This window comes from Lithobates pipiens, unplaced genomic scaffold, assembly GCF_037356315.1.
Source record: "Lithobates pipiens isolate NorthernLeopardFrog02 unplaced genomic scaffold, aLitPip1_a1.2 Scaffold_1, whole genome shotgun sequence".
Classification (NCBI taxonomy): domain Eukaryota; kingdom Metazoa; phylum Chordata; class Amphibia; order Anura; family Ranidae; genus Lithobates; species Lithobates pipiens.
In genome coordinates this window covers 163864485-163885152 of record NW_027507685.1, presented here as the reverse complement: position 1 = coordinate 163885152, position 20668 = coordinate 163864485, and the positions used below count along the sequence as shown (strand labels likewise).

Here is a 20668-nt window from a genome sequence, read left to right as displayed (position 1 = left end):
ACCAATAAATATACAATTATTGACTTTTTTTTTACCAAAGACATGTCGCTGAATACATTTTGGCCTAAATGTATGACTAAAATTGAGTTTATTGGATTTTTCTAATAACAAAAAGTAGAAAATATCATTTTTTTTCAAAATTTGCGGTCTTTTTACGTTTATATCGCAAAAAATAAAAATCGCAGAGGCAATCAAATACCATCAAAAGAAAGCTCTATTTGTGGGAAGAAAAGGACGCAAATTTTGTTTGGGTACAACATTGCATGACCGCGCAATTACCAGTTAAAGCAGCGCAGTGCCAAAGTGTAAAAAGACCTCTGGTCATTTACCAGCAAAATGGTCCGGTCTGAAAGTGGTTAATGCAGAAAATAGATTTCATGGCATCCCTATTGATATTGTCAGTCAGAGACTCTCTAGTCTGATATTCAGTCTGGGATGATACCGACCTGGGTTTTTATTACTTTGTTGTATTTTATTAGTTCCACCATCTAACAGTTTTGTAAATCTATGCAGACTATCTGACTGTGGGATTCCAAGTTTTGGAAGGCACTCTGCAAAGTCTTGAACACTGACCTGAATTTTTATTTGGCTGACCACACAATAATGGACAGACTGAACAAACAGTTCAATCAATCTCTAGGATAATATATTTGCTGCTTTTTTTTTTTCAATTGTTGTTTTTTCTCAAGGCCAATTTTCACCAACTATAGTTTTCATCGATTCTTTCTGATGAGTGGACCCTGGTTTGTGTTCAGACAATCTACACAAGGGCTCATTCACACCACTTCAGTGGGGTAATTCATGTTACGAGTGTTAGTGCATTGCAGTATCATTGATTATGAATAGCATCTTAAGACAGTGTCACAATGAACCTGCAATGTTGTGAACCACAATGTGCGCTAATGCATAACCGTGCATTGTGGAATGCTGTGTGAGGAGAAAAAGGTTGCTTGCCTGTTTTTTCGGTCTTTTGGTGTGATACCAATCTATTGAAATGAATGAGCTACCCTAATGCAACCACTGTTAATGTGTAAAATAACCAGAACATAAGGGTTTGAACTGGCCACTTCAATAACGAGGAGGTTATCAATACACCATATCCCCCTACCAATATATTATATTGTAAACATTTTGTTTACTTTATTTAAAAACTCAGAATATAATGGTTTCCTTTTATAGTTAGTAATCAATTATTAAAATTCTCAGAATTACTAGCAGATGACCGACAATAGCTAAAATGTGACTGGTGTCGGGTCATTTATAAAATAACTCTGAAACCTAGCATTTTTGATACATTCAGATGATAACTGAATAAATTCCACAATTTCATCCGGAATTCCTCAGAAGGCATCTTTGCTCTACTAAGTGTGTACAGTGGTAAGCTTAGTGCCTCAATTCACATTCTGCTCCACTAAAATGCACACTAACTGTGCGGCAACTGTGCATTTAGTGTGAACGAGCCCACTTCAGCCTCAGAATAATTTACCCTTAGTGACCAGGCCATTTTTTGTGATACAGCACTGTGTCGCTTTAACTGACAATTGAGCGATCTTGCAATCTTGTACCCAAACAAAATGAATGTCCTTTTTTCCCACAAATAGAACCTTCTTTTGGTGGTATTTGATCACCTCTGCTTTTTTGCGTTATAAAAAAATAAAAAAATCTGACAATTTTGAAAAAAAAAAAATATTTTTTACTTTCTACTATAATACATATCCAAAAAAAAATGTGTATTTTCTGTTTAGGCCAATATGTATTCTTCTACATATTTTTGGTAAAAAATTGCAATAAGCATATATTAATTGGTTTGCGCAAAAGTTATGGCGTCTACAAAATAGGGGATAGATTTAGGGACTTTTTTGTTTGTTTTGTTTTTACTTGTAGTGGTGGGGATCTGCGATTTTTTTTGCGGGACTGCAACATTTCGACGGACAAATCTGACCCTAAGTGACACTTTTTGAGGACCAGTGACATTATTACAGTGATCAGGGCTAAAAAATGCACTGATAAATGTATAAATGATGCAGGAAAGGGGTTAACACTAGGAGCGATCAAGGGGTTAACTATGTTCCCTGGGTGTGTTCTGTGTGGGGATGGGTCTAATGAGACAACACAGAGATCGCTGTTCCTGATCACTAGGAACAGCATAGTTAACCCCTTGATCCCCTGTCAGAATGGGGATCCACCTTGTTTACATAGGCAGATCCCCATTCTGCATCTCCGCGATTGTGTGGAGCCGGCCGACATCGTGGTAGTGCGTGTGCCCCCACTACCGCATTTATGGACCGTACAGGTATGTTGGTTTGCACAGCCAAGCCACCTTCTCACAGTATATATGCGGAAGGCGGTGGGCAAGTGGTTAACCACTTAAGGACCGCCGCATGTAAATATACGTCGAGCACAATGGCACGGACAGGCACAAGCACATACCCGTACGTGCCTGCCTTCCAGCGGGTGGGGGGTCCTATCGGACCCCCTCCCGCTGGCTGCGGCGGTCTGTTTCGCTTCAGGAGAGGATGAGGGGATGGGCGTTGGTTTCTGGCCATCCCCTCGCGATCGCTCCTGGTGAATGAGAAGCTTCCCCTGCCTATGTAGTGTAAACACAGGCAGGAGGAAGTGATGTCACTCTCCTCGAGGCAGTCTTTTTGACCGGACGGCGAGGAGAGAAGACATCATAGTAAGTGCACCAACAGTACACTGACACGTAGGTACACATAGGCACACTTTCACCCCCTGATCGCCCCTCCCAGTCACAGTGTCACTGATTGCAGTGATCATTTATTTACTGATCACTGCATTTAGTGTCAGTTGTGACTATAAAAAGTGTCAGGGCAGTTAGTGTTAGGTCCAGGGTAGCCCCCTACCCCCCCAATAAAGGTTTAACCCTTTATTGCCCCCCAGGTAACCCTTTCACCCCCTTTTGCCAGTGTCACTAAGCAATCGTTTTTCTGATCGCTGCATTAGTGTCACTGGTGCCGTTAGGTAGCTAGTTATTTTTTAGATTCACCGCCAGGTTTTTATAGCGTTAGTTACCCCCATATACTACCTAATAAAGGTTTTAACCCCCTGATTGCCCCTAGAGTTAACCCTTTCACCAGCAAACACCGTATAAGTGTCACTGGTGACGCTGGTTAGCCAGTTAGTTATTTAGGTTCCCCGTCAGGTTTTTATATAGCGTCAGGGACGCCCATATACTACCTAATAAAGGTTTTAACCCTTTCACCAGTGATCACTGTATAAGTGCTACGGGTGACGCTGGTTAGTTAGTTTGCTTTTTATAGCATCGGGGCACCCACCATTTATTACCCTATAAAGGTTTAACCCCCTGATCACCCGGCGGGTGATATCAATTAGGTTTTAGGGTCAGATAGGGTCTGCGTCGCCCCAGGCAGCGCTAGGTTAGTGCCAGTACCGCTAACACCCATGCGCAAAGCATACACCTCCCGTAGTGGTATAGTATCTGAACAGATCAATATCTGATCTGATCAGATCTATACTAGCGCCCCAGCAGTTTAAGGTTCCAAAAAAACGCATTGTTAGCGGGATCAGCCCAGATACCTGCTAGCACCTGCGTTTTGCCCCTCCGCCCAGCCCACCCAAGTGCAGTATCAATCAATCACTGTCACTTACAAAACACTAAACACATAACTGCAGCATTCACAGAGTCAGGCCTGATCCCTGCGATCGCTAACAGTTTTTTTGGTAGCGTTTTATATTTAAATCCTGAAGGCGGTGCTTGGTTTTCGGGGTCCCGTACGCGGCTAGGCTCACAAAAAGTCCCCCATATGTGGTATCCCCGTACTCAGGAGAAGCAGCAGAATGTATTTTGGGGTATAATTTCACTTATACCCATAGCATGTGTGAGCAATATATCATTTAGTGACAACTCTGTGCAAAAAAAAAAAAAAGTATGTAATATTCCCGCAACTTGTGGCAAAATATTAAATATTCCATGGACTCAACATGCCTCTCAGTAAGTAGCTTAGGGTGTACTTTCCAAAATGGGGTCATTGGGGGGGGTTGTTTTATTTTGGCATTTTATGGCCTTCGAAACTGTGATAGGTAGTGAGGAGTGAAATCAAAAATGTGCACCCTAAAGCCCCTTACACACTATCAGATTGTCTGCTGATTTTTTCCATCAGATTTACCAAAACCATATAATATGAGGTCAAACCTTAGGGGTTTCAATGTGTATGCAATCTGGCCGGCCCTTGTACTACATGATTTTGGTAAACCTGAAGGAAAAAATCAGCAGACAATCTGATAGTGTGTATGGGGCTTTAGAAATCCTGAAGGCGGTGATTGGTCTTCGGGGTCCCGTACGCGGCTAGACTCCCAAAAAGTCCCACACATGTGGTATTCCCGTACTCAGGAGAAGCAGCAGAATATCTTTTGGGGTGCAATTCCACATATAACTATGGCATGTGTGAGCAATATCCTGTATCATTTAGTGACAACTTTTTGTAAACTTTTTTTTTTGTCATTCAATCACTTGGGACAAAAAAAAAATATTCAATGGGCTCAACATGCCTCTCAGCGATTTCCTTGGTGTCTACTTTCCAAAATTGGGTGGGGTTGTACTGCCCTGCCATTTTAGCACCTCAAGAAATGAGATAGGCAGTCATAAATTAAAAGCTGTGTAAATTCCAGAAAATGTACTCTAGTTTGTAGATGCTATAACTTTTGCGCAAACCAATAAATATACGCTTATTGACATTTTTTTTTTTACTAAAGACATGTGGCTGAATACATTTTGGGCTTAATGTATGACTAAAATTGAGTTTATTTGATTTTTCTTATAACAAAAAGTAGAAAATATCTTTTTTTTTCAAAATTTTCAGAGGCAATCAAATACCATCAAAAGAAAGCTCTATTTGTGGGAAGAAAAGGACGCAAATTTTGTTTGGGTACAACATTGCATGACCGCGCAATTACCAGTTAAAGCAGTGCAGTGTGAAATTGTAAAAAGACATCTGGTCCTTAGGCTGACAATTGGTCCGGGGCTTAAGTGGTTAAAGCATAACAATATTCCCCATCCTTTATAACCAGGTGACCTTCTTCATTCTTTATGGGTCCAATATGGTCTGTCCTCCCTTTTTTACTGTTTACATACTTAAAGAATTTCTTGAGATTTTTTTGCTTTCCTCGACTGTGTCTTTCGTGTTCTATCTTAGCCGCCCTAATTGCACCTTTACATTGCTTGTTGCATTCCTTATAAAGTCTGAATGCTGATAATGATCCCTCAATCTTTATATCTTTTGAAGGCCTTCCTCTTTGCTTTTATATGCATTTTTACATTGGAGTTAAGCCATCCAGGACTTTTGTAATTTAAAAGAGCACAGAAAAGTCCTGGATGGCTTAACTCCAATGTAAAAATGCATATAAAAGCAAAGGAGAAGGCCTTCAAAAAATACAAGGTTGAGGGATCATCAGCATTCAGACTTTATAAGGAACGCAACAAGAAATGTATTGCCTCATACGTGTTTTGTCCGAAGGGTGTTTGCTCAAACTTGTCTTATATAAACACGGTCACACAAATGTTGGCAAACAATTCTGAACGTAGTGACATACTTAACGTACTACTGTACGTGTTTTTTTACCTCTTTAGCGCCACCCTTTGGGCTCCTTCTGCTAATTTCTTGTAAGTAGAAGTTTGAGTGTTGATTTGCGCTTTTCTTTTCGTGTTTTTCATTTAGCGCTTTTCAGTTCGCGCGTTTCATTTTGTGCTTTTCAGGACATTTCTGTTTGTCAACCAGACATGTTGCAGAATCGGAGGAGATAACGTGTTATTTATTATTGGCCTTGGAGTTATTGCTTTGATTTTATTTTTTTGGTTGAATAAAAATTTGATTTGATATATTTTCTATATTTTATAGAATGCACTTTTTGGTTACGTTCTATTGGCAGATAGCATGTCTAAAATTATATATATATATATATATATATATATATATATATATATATATATATATATATATATATATATATATTTTTTTATTTTTTTTTAATGCACAATAAAAAAATTGGAGAGAATAATACTCAACTATGTGTTTTACTTCAAATGACAGTTTGGGAGTAGGCAGTTACATTTTAAAAAATATAATGTAAAATTGACAAGGGACACCAACTTAGTTGTATTTTTGATCTTAAAAACTGGATAATGATGTTGTGGCAACTTGCACAAATAAAAAAAAAAATCTATAATATTATTCTTGATATCACTAGAAAAAAATGCCTTTAAAAATTAGTGTGCAATAACTCCATCAGTATCACCAGCAAAGGAGCTTCATTATTATCCCATTAAAGAAGAAAATAATTGTGCACTGCATTTGGAGATTTCATAATTTGCTACCTCCCGAATGGTAATTCTCCATTACGAACACTAGTTTACAAGACCAACCGCTTCTGGCTCATCCCTGCTTCCGAGCATGCGTGTTTGTACATTGGACTTTTGTCCAATGGACTTGTGTACACACGATCGGAAAATCCGACAACACACATTTGTTGGCAGAAAATTTGAAAACATGCTAGCCAACATTTGTTGGTGGAAAGTCCGACAACAATTGTTAGATGGAGCATACACACGGTCGGATTTTCCTCCAACAGCCTGACAACCAACATTTCCCGTCTGAAAATCAGATGTGTATGAGGCTTAAGGGTGCACTTAGGGCAGTTAAGATAGAAAATGAAAGACACATAGAGGAGGAAAGCAAAAAAATCCCAAGAATTTAAGAAAGTATGTAAACAGTATGTATGTTAGTATATTAAGAAAGTATGTAAATAGTAAAAAGGGGAGGACAGACCATATTGGCCCCATAAAGAATGAGGAAGGTCATCTGGTTACAAAGGATGGGGAGATGGCGAAGGTATTGAATTTATTCTTCTCCTCGGTCTTCACGAGGGAATCTGAGGACTTCAGTAAGCAAAACTGTAAAGTTTATCCTCAAGACACATCACAGGAAGCGCCTCCATAGTTAACAGAGGACAGAATTTAAATTATCTTGGGAAACCTAATATTAATAAATCACCGAGACTAGATGGCTTGCACACGGGGGTATTTGAAGAACTCAGTCAAGTAATTGCCAGACCACTGTTCCTAATTTTTACTGATAGTCTACTGACTGGAATGGTACCAGCTGATTGGAGAAAAGCCAATGTAGCACCAATATTTAAAATGGGCCCAAAATACATCCCTGAGATTTACAAACCAGGCTAGCCTAACATCAATAGCATGCAAGCTCTTGGAGGGGATGATAAGGGACTGTATACATGATTTTAGTCATAAGAACGGTATCAATTAGCATTGCCAAACCAATCTATTAACCTTCTATGAGGAGGTGAGTTGTCATCTAGATAAAGGAAGGCCCATAGATGTGGTGTATATGAATTTTGCAAAAGCATTTGACACAGTTCCCCGTAAACATTTACTGTACAAAATAAGGTCCATTGGCATGGACCATAGGGTGAGTACATGAATTGAAACCTGACTACAAGGGTGAGTTCAAAGGTTGGTGATAAATGGGGAGTACTCAGAATGGTTAGGGGTGGGTAGTGGGGTCCCCCAGGGTTCTGTGCTGGGACCAATCCTATTTATTTTGTTAAGCATGGCAATAACTTCTCCACAGGATGTGGAAACCTTGCAAAAAAAATCTGAACAAATTAATGGGGTGGGCAACTACATGGCAAAGGACGTTTAATGTAGAAAAATGTAAAATTTGGGTGGCAAAAATATGAAAGTAATCTATACACTGGGGGGAGAACCTCTGGGGGAATCTAGGATGGAAATCTATACTCTGGGGGTCCTAGTAGATGATAGGCTCAGCAATGGCATGCAATGCCAAGCTGCTACTAACAAAGCAAACAGAATATTGACATGCATTAAAAAGGGAATCAACTCCAGAGATAAAATGATAATTCTCCCACGCTACAAGACTCTGGTCTGACCGCACCTAGAGTATGCTGTCCAGTTCTGGGCACCAGTCCACAGGAAGGATGTACTGGAAATGGAAAAGTACAAAGAAGGGCAACAAAGCTAATAAAGGGTCTGGAGGACACATGCCCACTCATTAAAATTAGAAGAAAAGAGGTTTACCCTTAAACTACGTAGAGGGTTCTTTACTGTAAGAGCAGCAAGGATGTGGAATTCCCTTCAGCGGGAAACATCGAATACTATTAGATAAGCACCTGACCGACCACAACATACAGGGATTTACAATGTAATACTGACATATAATCACACACATAGGTTGGACTTGATGGACTTGTGTCTTTTTTCAACCTCACTTACTATGTAACTATGTAACTATATAACTATATAATAAACATGTTATACTTACCTGCTCTATGCAATGGTTTGCACTAATACTCACGTCAGCTCCAGCACCATGTAGTGTTGATGAGCTCCGTGCCCGGCCGCTGACATTTTCAGACGGACAGCTTCTGGGTCTCAATTGCTGGCCACTACATTAAAATCCTGTCTGTTCCCTCTTTCCATTAGAGAAACAGCCATAACAGTTTTAACTAGATGGTACTATACACCTTCTAGAATACATATGTTTGCTGATTCTTCAGAAAATTGTTTTAGGGGTTTTGCAACCAAGGGCTCCTATTTACATGTTCTTTGGAGCTGTGAAATAATTCAACCAATCCGGCAGAAAATATCTAGGATGGCCTCACAAATCATATCTAGTTCAAATACTCTTTCGCCTTCAATATGTTTACTATTTGCTCCAATTTTGGGATTGTCCTCCTCTTCAGTACAATCAATCCATACTTTTGTGTTGCAACACTATGGGGCTGATTTACGAATGGCATGAGTCGCGGCGCACACCTATGCGCAACAGCCATTTTTGTATTCACAAAACATTTGCGCCTGTAACACGGCGCAATTCTCCATTTACTATATTGCCGATGCACGGGAGGCGGCGATCGGTGCGCCGCTATAGATATGGCGCACAGCATCTTCAATTCAGAATTTAAAGAAAGTGGAAGTGCTAATATTATGGGGGTGATGTGTGTGATGTGAGGAAGTATAGTTATAACTGTCCAAGTAACAAATATGCCCAAAATAGAATGGAAAAGTAACTTTCTCTGAACAAGCCTGCTGCGCCTGCAAATACACTTAGAACTGCGCGAGGTCAATTTGTGCACTGTGTATGCGCAAGCGCCATTTGCGCATGTTCAAATGCTTTGGTTCACTGTGCTGAAACCAAAGGATGAAGGAAAGAAGGAAGAAGACCCGAAGAAGATGAAAGAAGAAGACTTTAATAAAGGAATTGTCAAAAACTGGCTCTTGTAATTTTTAACACTTTTGACACTTATTTGGGGGGGGGGGGGGCGGAATCTGGGGGTCCCCTTGTTAAAGGTGGCTTCCAGATTCCGATAAGCCCCCCCGCCCGCAGACCGCCACAATTATCGGCCAAGGTTGTGGGGATAAGGCCCTTGTCCTCATCAACATGGGGACAATGTGCTTTCGGGGATACCCAAAAGCACCCTCCCAATGTTGAGGGCATGTGGCCTGGTAAGGTTCAGGAGGGGGGGCCGCTCTCTCTTCCCCCCCTCTTTTCCTGCGGCCTGCTAGGTTACGTGCTCGGATAAGGGTCTGGTATGAATTTTGAGTGGGAACCCCACGCCATTTTTTTTATTTTTATTTTTTTAAGGTCCTGGTATGCTCTTGGAGGGGAGCCCATGCTGTTTTTTTATTTAAAATTAAAGTCGCCTGGCCTGGGGGTGACTTAAAGTCGTGTTGTAAGTCGCCCCAAGTCGCGCTGTGATTCATACTCAAGTCGTATCCAAGTTGCCTCCCAAAGTCGCGCTGGAAGTCGTGTTGCCCCTGTGTGAATGGACTGTTAATGATACAGCGTGCGCTATTATCAATGGCATATTATTATCACGTGCGCCGGCATATTATCTGTTGTGCTTATGCGTACGCCGGTTCACACGCTCAATTAATAATTTATCAGGCGCGCAAATGAAGGTATGAACCGGAGCAGCGCATTCATCTTAGTAAATTACCCCCTATGGGTCATTGCATTTAATTGGAAAAATCATTCTGTATATTTTTCATACATTAAAAACAGAATTAATGCCATTATGAGAACAGAAAAAATGTCACATGATTTTTGATTCCATGCACATTTTTCATGCAAAATGGGATGTTTGGTTTTCTATTATGGAATACTATAACGGAAAAGATTTTCTATTTTTGCTTTTGGTATTATCTAACAAATTTTAAGATAAGATCTGTTATATAACTATATTCTATAGTGTATTCTATTTTCTATATATGTCTTAATTTATGTTTAATTTTTTTCTCTGTTTCTACTATATTATACATAAAAATATATACGGTTTCTCTGTATACTGATATTTTGGTATGCTAAAGACAGTCATGTTGAATACTTAAATGTTTATATAGTCTAATATTTCCTGTTTTACAATATATTTAAATAAACAGTTTGTAAACAAAACAAAATGAAATCCTGCCTGTTCTGCCAATTTTATTTACATAGGCTAAAGTTCCACTTTAAGCCATTACCGTTCTAACTGAATCCTTGTCACGTCTTGAAGGAACAGGTTCCAGTTATGCTGCCTGTTGTGTCTAATACACAGGCCATTGCTGAATTAAAGAATTTTGCAGTTGTGGTTTCATTATTATTATTATTATTATTATTATTATTATACAGGATTTATATAGCACCAACAGTTTGCGCAGCGCTTAACAAAATGAAGGCAGACATTACAGTTACATAACAATTTGGTACAAGAGGAATCAGAAAGAAAGCCCTGCTCATTTCAGCTTACAATCTAAAAAGGGAGGGTAAATTGATACAAGGTAATAGCTGAGGGGGATGGGCTGATGGAGGAAGTAAAACAGTGTATTAGTTAGAAGCAGAGTAGGCTTCTTTAAAGAGAAGGGTTTTCAGGGATCGGAATCGTCTAAAGATGGATAGATTAGGGGACAGTTGGACAGATTGGGGTAGGCAGTTCCAAAGGATGGCAAAAGCTCTGGAGAAATCATTGAGGCGAGCATGGGAGGAGGTGACAGGGGCGCTAGAGAGCAGGAGGTCTTGGGAGGACCGAAGAGAGTGGTTTGGTTGGTATTTTGGGCCGAGGTTAGTGATGTAGCTGGGGACAGAGTTATGGATGGCTTTGTAAATTATTGTTAGTACTTTGAATTGTATTCGTTGGGTGAGTGGAAGCTAGTGTAGGGATTGGCAGAGAGGGGTGGAGGACACTGAATGGTTGGTAAAGGTGGATGAGTCTTTCAGTGGCATTCATTATAGACTAAAGGGGGGATAGTCTAATTGTAATCCAATAAGGAGGGAGTTGCAGTAGTCGAGGCGAGAGATAACCAGGGAGTGAATTAGAAGCTTTGGTGGTGTCATTAGTTAAAAAGGGACATATTCTAGAAATGTTGTGGAGACTGGTGGCCTGATTTGGACAGGGATTGGATGTGGGCCTGAAAGGACAGTTCAGAGTCTAAGGTTACCCCTAGCACCCCGGCATGTGGGGACGGACTGATAGATATGCCATTGATCTTGACAGAAGTTGGGGGAAGGGGCACATGGGGGAGGAAATATTAAGAGCTTGGTTTCAGATAGATTCAGTTTGTGGAAGTGGTTTGACATCCAGGCTGATATGTCTGGTGAGATAGGTAAGATTCAAACCAATGGAGAGGGCAGACATTGAGACCAAGCAAATTTAGTTTTTTGAGGAGGAGGAGGTGGTCAACTGTATCAATGGCAGTGGAAAGGTCCAAGAGTAAGAGTACGGAATAATGACCGTTGGTTTTGGCTATTAGTAAGTCATTTGTGAGTTTTAGGAGGGCAGTTTCTTTGGAGTGCTGTGGGCGAAATCCCAACTGAAGGGGATCAAAAAGGTTATTCTCAATGAGGTGGTTGCTCTATCAGTTGTAGACTAAACGTTCAAGGAGTTTGGAGACAAAATGGAGTAATGAGATGGTACTGATAATGGTAATGAGATAGATTGTTAAGATTGGTGGGCATGACTAGCGCATGTTTTAGAGGGTTGGGAAAGATTCCAGTAGAGAGGTTGAAGATATGAGTTAAAAAGTATAGGTTAGAGCTAGATAGTGACCAAAGTATTTGAGAACTAACAGGGTCCATGGGACAAGAGGTTAGGGGGCATTAGTAGCTGGGCTAAAAGAGGGAAGTATTGATTGTGCAGGAGGACGAGGAATGTAAAGTGAGGGAGATATCTGTAGAGTGAAGATCTCGAGACAAATTGTCTCAATCTTATTTTTGAAGTGATTAGCAATCTCCTGGGCAGTGGATAAAGGTAATGGAGGACGAAGTAGAGTGGTAAAGGTAGAAAAGAGTTGATGAGGACTGCTTGAGAGGGTGTTAATGAGAGTGATAAAGTAGGTATGTTTGGCAGTATGGAGGCAGGAACAGTATTTTTGGAGGGCAGATTTATATTTGCTGAAATCTTGCTGTGACAGAGTCTTACACCACAGACGCTCAAGAGCACAGCTATGTTTTTTTGAGGCTTCTGGTATTGTCTCTCTGCCAGGGTTGTAGCAGTTGAGGCCTGAGTCTGTGCGTAGTGAGGGGGGCGAAGGTATCCAGGGTGGATGACAGTAAACTGTTGTAGACAGAATTGGCCATGTTGGGGCAGGACAAGGATGAGATTTTGTCGTAGAGACAGTCTGTAGCAGAAGAGAAGGGTTAAGGTGGCAGGGGTTTCTATGGGTAATAGTTTGGTAGTTGGAAGGCAAGGGGGAGGAATAAGGTGGTGATCAGAGAAAAGGAATGTTGGAGAGGTTGTGTGGAATGCATAGGTAGGAGAGAATATGAGGTCAAGGCAGTTGCCAACAGAGTGAGTAGAAACGTGTGTCCATTGTTTTGGGTCAAAAGAAGGTTAGGCTCAGCAGCTTAGAATTAGCAAGAGTGTTAAGATTAACAGGGATGTTGAAGTCACCAAGAATGATTGATATAATTTCTAAACCAGACAGCAACAAACATAAGTTGTATCCAGGGAAAGCACACTGCGTTTCTGTTTATCTGTGCGTAACGCATGCTACACAAGATCGTAGTATTTCTCCTGTTCTCCTGTATATCTCTAGTAGAACATCCTATCAGAGAATGCAACACACTGACCATTTTCATTTGTCCCAAAAAAATATATTACGCTAAATAAAAATGTGTTTACAGAATCTATGCCATGTTAAAGTGGAAGTAAACCCATGGATTTAAACAGTTAAAAAAAAAAAGACATGCCGGGAATGCTAACTGCACATTAGCTGTGCTCTCAGCCAAACTATCAAACCATCCAATGGCTGGTGTCATAACGAATCACATGTGCAGCACCATAGCAGTTGAAGATTAAACAGAGGCAAAGATGGCAGCTTCCTTGGCTGAAAACGATAGGGGAGTTTACTTCCACTTTAAGTAAAATAGAAAATGTTATTTAAAAAATCATTAACTTATTAGAACCCCCCACAAGAGAAATCACCAATTTGTATGAAAAAATCTCTGCACGTGAACTTACCGGATGCCAAAATCCCAAAAGGCACAGATAGGAATCTGTTTCCGCTTCATTACTTCATTCTGTGAGACAATGTAATGTGACTTAGTTATCAATACTTCATACTTCCCTTTAAATAGCACAGCTGTTGCATTGACATAAAACAGTACAAGACTATTACAGGCATTTACATAATGCTGATAATTTATGCAGCACTTTATATAATGTACATTTACATCAGTCCCTGCCCTCAAGAACTTTGCAATCTAAAGTCCTTAGCAGTTGCCCCACCCAACCCCACCCCACCCTCATAAATGATCTCATGAAATGATACTTAAATGTTTTATGCAATAATTAAGTTATACAAATATATTAACAATATAGATATTAACAACAACTTTATCTGTACCCAACAATGCAGCCTACCTGTATCCATCAATGCTACTTCATCTGTGCTCAACAATGCAGCCTCGCCTGTATCCATCAATGCAGTCTGCCCATGTCCACCAATGCAGCCTGGCCCTGCCCATCAATGCAGCCTAGCCGTGCCCACCAATGTAGCCTGCTTGTGCCCACCAATGCAGAATGTGCCCACCAATGCAGAATGTGCCCACCATTCTGCTTGTGCCCACCAATGCAGCACTTGCCCACCAATGCAGCACATGCCCACCAATGCAGCACGTGCCCACCATGCAACCTGTGTCCATCAATGCAGCCTGTGCCCAACATACAGCCTGTGCCCACCAATGAAGCCTGCCTGTGCAGGGCAAGAGAGGAACAAGATTGCCACCTGGATGATCAGAGCATGATAACAGCTTTCATTTCAATTGCTGTGTTCCCCGCCACTCGCCGTCACATACGGCCCCTCCTCCTGGCCGGGGAACTTTGATAGACAGATCATACATCCTGGGATTGGTTGGGTGATATGTCTATTAACGTTCTGGGGCCAGGACTAGGGGCTATATGTGACAATTAGCGGCGGGGAACGCAGCAATTGAAATGAAAGGAGTTTTCGCTGTGTTCCTCGCACTCTGATCATCCGGGCGGCTCTCCTCTCTCTTCCCCTCCACGGTCTCTGGGAGGAGGACTCCCATTCAACCCATGCTGCCAAAGGTGCTCCCCCCCCCCCCCCCCGGCTCCAAGTCAGCCCTTCCTCGCCAGCCCTCAAATTCCACTTGCAAAATGGGATTTTTGAAGGCTGATTCAGACACTGGTTATCCATCAGGTCCTCTTCACATGGTAATGAATTCAGGCAGTGGGTGAATCCTTAGTCAATAGCCTACTATAGAATCCACCCACTGCCTGCTGTCAATCACAAGGAGAGCATGCACCTGATGGGGAATTACTGTTCTGGATGCCTGGATTGTCCCAGTATTTCAACACAATCCTGGCATACTGTGTTCTGGACCTTGTGCTGGGCTTGTACCAGCTCCACGTAGTTTCTGTGATCTCCTGTCCAACAACATCTGCATATTCCCAGCAGAAAGAGAAGGAGGCGTATACCTAGACAGACTTTAGTGCAAGGTAACTGTTTCCCACAACCTCAATGTTTACCCCACTGCGCCACTGTTCTCCTTTGTACCACTGGCCAATATTTTTTCCCCCCACCCTCTGGGCACTATTGTTCCCCTCCACCTCCCTCTGAATACTATTAACTCCCCCTCACCCCTATCTCTAGCTGGACACTATTTCTCGCTCTACCCCGTCTGAGAAGTATTGTTCCCCCTATCCTCTGCTGGGCACTATTGTTCCACACATTTCTTTTGTCAACACTCTTGTCCCCCCCAACCCCCCCCCCCCCCCAATGCCCTATTGTGCCATCCACCCTCTACTAAGCATTAGTGTTCTGCCCTCCTCCTACTGAGCACAAATATCCCCTAACCCCTCAAGCATTAATGTTGCCCCTCACCGAGCACCATAGCAGTCCCACTATGCCCCACTGAAGCAAATGCATCTCTTTTTTCCTCATTGACCACAGGCGTCAAGACATTGTTCCTCCCACAGTCAACATCAGCCATTTTTCTTCCCACTGACAATTGCATTCTCTCTTTCTACTGAATACTGACTTTTCTTATTCCCGCTGATCACTAATACTGGCCATTTTTCCTCCCACTATACCAGGCTTTTTCCCTGACTGTTAACACCAGGGCTGGGTCTAGCCTGTCTGATGTGGGGGTGCAGAAAAATGTCTGGGCAGTTTCCAAAATGATAGGAGCATTTAATTCTGCTTTAAGACGGTCTGCAGATCAGCCTCTATCATTTTGGCAGTGCTTAAAATTACCTAAAAATACAGAGCGACTGAGCATGTGTAGAGCAGGGTGAGGCAGTGTATTACTGGATTTTAAACAGTAAAGGCAATTATTTTTAATGTTTTACCTAGCTATACCTGCAAAAGGGGCCAGCCTGAAGTTATCTAGTATGATTAAATTTTCTGACTAAAGTTCCACTTTAAGTTTATTTTTTTTAACTTTCTTTCACAGACTAAGCAAAAGTGTCAGTTAGTGGATTATGACAAACCACATTACACTGGCAGGGTTTCTTACAATGTTCAGTTTTTATTTAAACTGTATCCCAAAATGAAAAATAAAAACTGTTTACATGCTTAATCACTTGACCTCCAGAAGGTTGTACCCCCTTCCTGACCAGAGCATGTTTTGCAAATTTTGGCACTGCGCTACTTTAACTGGAAATTGTCATGCAATGATGTACCCCAACAAATTTGACATCCGTTTCTTCCCACAAAGAGAGCTTTCATTTGGTATTTGATCATCACTGGGATTTTTATTTTTGTGTGATATAAATGACGAAAAAAGCAAAAATTTGGAAAAAAAATTTTATTTTCTACTTTTTGTAGTGAGGAAGTGAAATTAGCAATTTACGCTCTTAGAATGCCTGAAGGCAGTGATTGGTTTACGGGGTCCTGTACGCGGCTAGTCTGCCAAAAAGGCTCTCACATGTGGTATCCCCATACTCAGGAGAAGCAGCAGAATTAATTTTGTGGTGTAATTCCACATATACCCATGGCAGGTATGAGCAATATATAATTTAAATGACAACACTTGAAGACCAAGCCTTTTCTTTTGTTTACATAAAAAAACTTTTTTTTGGTAGAAAATTACTTTGAACCATCAAACATTATATATTTTTTTTAAAGCAGAGACCCTACAGAATAAAATGGTGGGTATTTCAGTTTTTTTTTCACACAGTATTTGTGCAGCGATTTTCCAAAAGCAATTTTTGGGAAAAAAAAACACTTTTTTGAATTCTAATGCACAAAAACACAATATATTGCCCAATTATTTGGTAAAATATAAAAGATGATCTTATGCCAAGTACATAGATACCAAACGCAACATGCTTTAAAATTGTGCACCCAGCAAACTCCATACATTTTTAAAAGCATTTAAAAGGCTTTACATGTTACCACTTTAGATTTACAGAGGAGATCTACTGCTAGAATTACTGCACTCGATCTAACGTTTGTGGTGATATCTTAACTGCATGGTGCAATTGCTATTTACATACGACACAAAACCAATTATTGAGTCCGCCTTTGTGTGCTAACATGGGGGGAAAGGGGTGCTTTAATTAATTTTTTTTTAATTATTTATTTTGCTTTTTTATTTTATTTTAACACCATTCATTTCATTATTATTATTATTTTTTATCACTTTTATTAGTATCACAGGGAATGTATATATCCACTATTATAGCTAAAGGTAGTGACAAGTACTCTTTTTAAAAAAAATTGGGGTCTATTAGAATCTAGATCTTTCCCCTGCCCTTAAAGCATCTGACCACACCAAGATCGGTGTGATCAGATGCTTTTCCAGTTTAAAAATGGCGCTGTTTTATCCAGCGTAACCAAAGTGATAAAATGCTCGTAAGCTTCCGGTTTCTTAGGCCAGAGAGGTGGTTGGAGCCTTTCTGGTCTCCGATTAGCTCTGTGGTCAGCTGGCAGAACCACTGGTTGCATTCCTGGGTTCCCCGGTGGGACAGGAGAGCCCCAGAAAACCGCAGGAAAGCAGTGGGGAGGGGGGCATCCCCTCCTACTGCTTGTAAAAGCAGTCTAGTGACTAATTAGTCACTTTTTTGGGGGGCAGAGGGGCAAACACAGGTGCTGGCAGGTGTCGGGGCTGATCCTGCTAATGCTGCATTTTTTAATACTATACTTTTGGGGAAGCTATGGTTCTGATATGATCAAAGATATTGATCCGTTCAGACAATACTAGAGTATAGAGTATGTGTTAATGTTACTGGCAACCAAAGGGTTCAAATTTATTTGTGAATATGTGGTGAGCAATCTGACGCTGTCTGGGATTGATATTAACTGACTCTGACGCTAACTGGCGTCCCCCATGATACTAATAGAGTGATCAGGAAAAAGATCTGTACACTGTGGCAGGACAGTGAAAGGGTTAACTACGGGTGATCAGGGGGTTAAAACTTTATTAAGGAATATATGGTGGGTAACCTGACTATATCTGGTCCTGCCGCTAACTGTTGCTAATGCTATCTAGCGTCACCAGTGACACCAATACAGTGATCAGTAAAAAAATCTGTACACTGTACCTAGTGACACTGTGACAGGGAGTGAAAAGGTTAACTGGGGGGTGATCAAGGGGATAAATGTGCCTAACTGTGTGTTCTGGTGTCAGTGCAGTGCTTGTACTCACAGTAGATGCTCTCTTCTCTCACGCTGGAACTGAAAAGGGCTCCAGAAGAGATTACATCTGTTCCGGTGCCTGTGTTTACATTACACAGTCACAGGAGGTTCTGCCATTCATCAGAACCGATCAGCAGGTCCAGACCATAAATCATTGGCCTGGACCTGTAGATTGATCAGTTCTGAAACAAATCCGATCACTTTGGGGACGGAGGGCACATGGGTTCCTTTCCGCGGGCACAAATCACGTACAGGTATGTGATTTTGCGCAAAGAGGGAGTCTTGCTGCAGTATATGTATGTGGAGCAGTCCAGAAGAGGTTAAAGTGAAACAATCAGAAAATTAGGTCCTGCTCGATCACTACAGGCCTTGTTTGCAGGTATAGCATTAAAAATAAGTGTCTAAAGTGTAAGTGTAAAGTGTATAAGTGTAAAACATTAAAAATAAGTGTCTATTTTGTTTAAAATCCAGTAATACACTGTCTCATGCTGCTCTGCACATGCCCAGTTGCTCTCCATTTTTAAGGACTTTTAGGCGCTGACAAATTTGTAGAGGCTTTAAAGCGGAATTAAACCCTCCTATCCTTTTCAGCCAAGAAAGGTGCTTCTCTTTGATTTGTTACTGCCATGGTGCTGCATATGTGATCAATTATGACACCAGATATTTGATGGTTTGACCATTTGGTTGATGAAACAAGCAAATATGACAGTTCGGAATCCCAGCATTCCAGGAATATACATTTCTTTAAGACTATTAAACCGATGGGTTTATTTCCGCTTTATGATTCACTGATGTTCAGGGGCTCTGGACTTCAGCAAAATGGCAGCCTCCAGCATGAAGAAACAGGAGCAATGCTGGAGGCAATTTCCAGCACACAATCATTTTGGTAGCATAATTACATATGTGAAATGTATGTTCCTTGCTAAAGAACTTTTTATCAAGTTGTTATGGGTAAAGTTCCGCTTTAAGACATGTTAGTAAGCTTTAATAGTCGCTTAAGTAAAGCCCCTCTAAATTTACTAATTCATTTAACACTACCATCTATATAGGTTGACAATGCTTCTGCCCAGTGCAAAATGAGTGAATGAGGGTAGACACCCTAAAACTGAAAATGTGTTACTTCCTGTTTTTGTGAAAATAAAAAAAGCCTACATAAAGAAAACAAATGCAACCACCGCATCTAAGGAATGCTAAGCTGCAATATATTCAACCTTTGATTTTGGGTTTAGATACACATTAAGGTAGTCTAAGACAAAAAACAAGTTCTCTGTGTGTATTCGGTGTTATTTCTTTTTTTTTTTTTTTCATTATTTCTCCTTTAGGTTTATGTAAGTACGACTCTCAATCAAAGCATGGTAACTTTGGTGTATTATAGTTAAAAGGAATGGAAACGGAGTATGGTATATACAGTTAGGGATGAGCCGAAATGCGTGGGTTTCAGTTTTGGCAAAGAAGAACCCCATTGAAATCAGCCAAATCTAGGCCTCACAATTTGTCATGCTGTGTTGACTTTTTAAGTGTAAACCAGGCAAATTAGTTGTTTACTTGTTATGGGTATTGACAGTGCTTCCGTATTTTGTTTATACTGTTTAACTATCAGTACTCTTAGTTTTGAATGGGAGTTTTGCCTTTTTTTTGGTTATTACTAAAAAATGTGCTCCATCAGTAAATGCTCCATGTTTTGTCAGTAAACAATGCTGCAGGAGGTTGGCAACACTTAGTGGGGAGGCTGGTTTCCAAAAAGAATGAACACATTTGGGAAAGGCTTGTGTGTCCGTTAAGAAATCCCACTGTGTGGGAGTATACTTACTTGCATCTTATTTTTGTGCCAGAGGTAATACTGTACAGGTGTGCTCCTTTCTTCACCATCACATAGTAGGGTTGAAGATATAATAGCTGATCCTAGGTAAGTGCTCAGATGCCTGCAGAATGATAAACAGATTTACAATTGTTGATCACAATGCTCATTTGTCCAAATCAGTGGTCAGACGCAATAACCGATATAAATCAATGTAATGCTGGCAATCCTTCATAAAAACTTTATGGCCAGATGTACACTAATAGTGAAATCTAATAAAAAAAAAAACTAAACTAAATTCTGGAAACAAAACAGGCCAAGTTGAGGAAAGATATTTTTCATAAAAAAATGTTAGGTTAAAGTAGCATAAATTATAAATAGAAAGAAACCAGTTGAAAATCCTTCCAAGTTAAAGTAATTATAAATGTTTTTTTTGTTTTATATAATACTTTATATATACTACGTAGAGGGTTCTTTACTGTAAGAGCGGCAAGGATGTGGAATTCCCTTCTACAGGTGGTGGTCTCAGCGGGGAGCATCGATAGTTTCAAAAAACTATTAGATAAGCACCTGAACGACCACAACATACAGGGATATACAAGGTACTACTGACATATAATCACACACATAGCTTGGACTTGATGGACTTGTGTCTTTTTTTAACCTCACCTACTATGTAACTATATAATAAACATGTTATACTTACCCGCTCTATG

The 20668-nt window shown here is 40.6% G+C and overlaps 1 protein-coding gene across 4 annotated transcripts in view; it reads right to left on the bottom strand.

Annotated features, from left to right (window-relative positions):
• ADGRD2 (adhesion G protein-coupled receptor D2) overlaps positions 1-20668 on the bottom strand; it is a 930084-nt gene that overhangs the window by 614371 nt on the left and 295045 nt on the right. For all 4 annotated transcript variants that reach the window (XM_077478839.1, XM_077478840.1, XM_077478842.1 and 1 more), the window contains exons 12-13: positions 19965-20076; positions 13513-13571 (exon numbers count right to left, since the gene is read on the bottom strand). In XM_077478839.1, coding sequence (XP_077334965.1) covers positions 13513-13571; positions 19965-20076 — 171 coding nt within the window. The remainder of the gene's footprint in view (positions 1-13512; positions 13572-19964; positions 20077-20668) is intronic.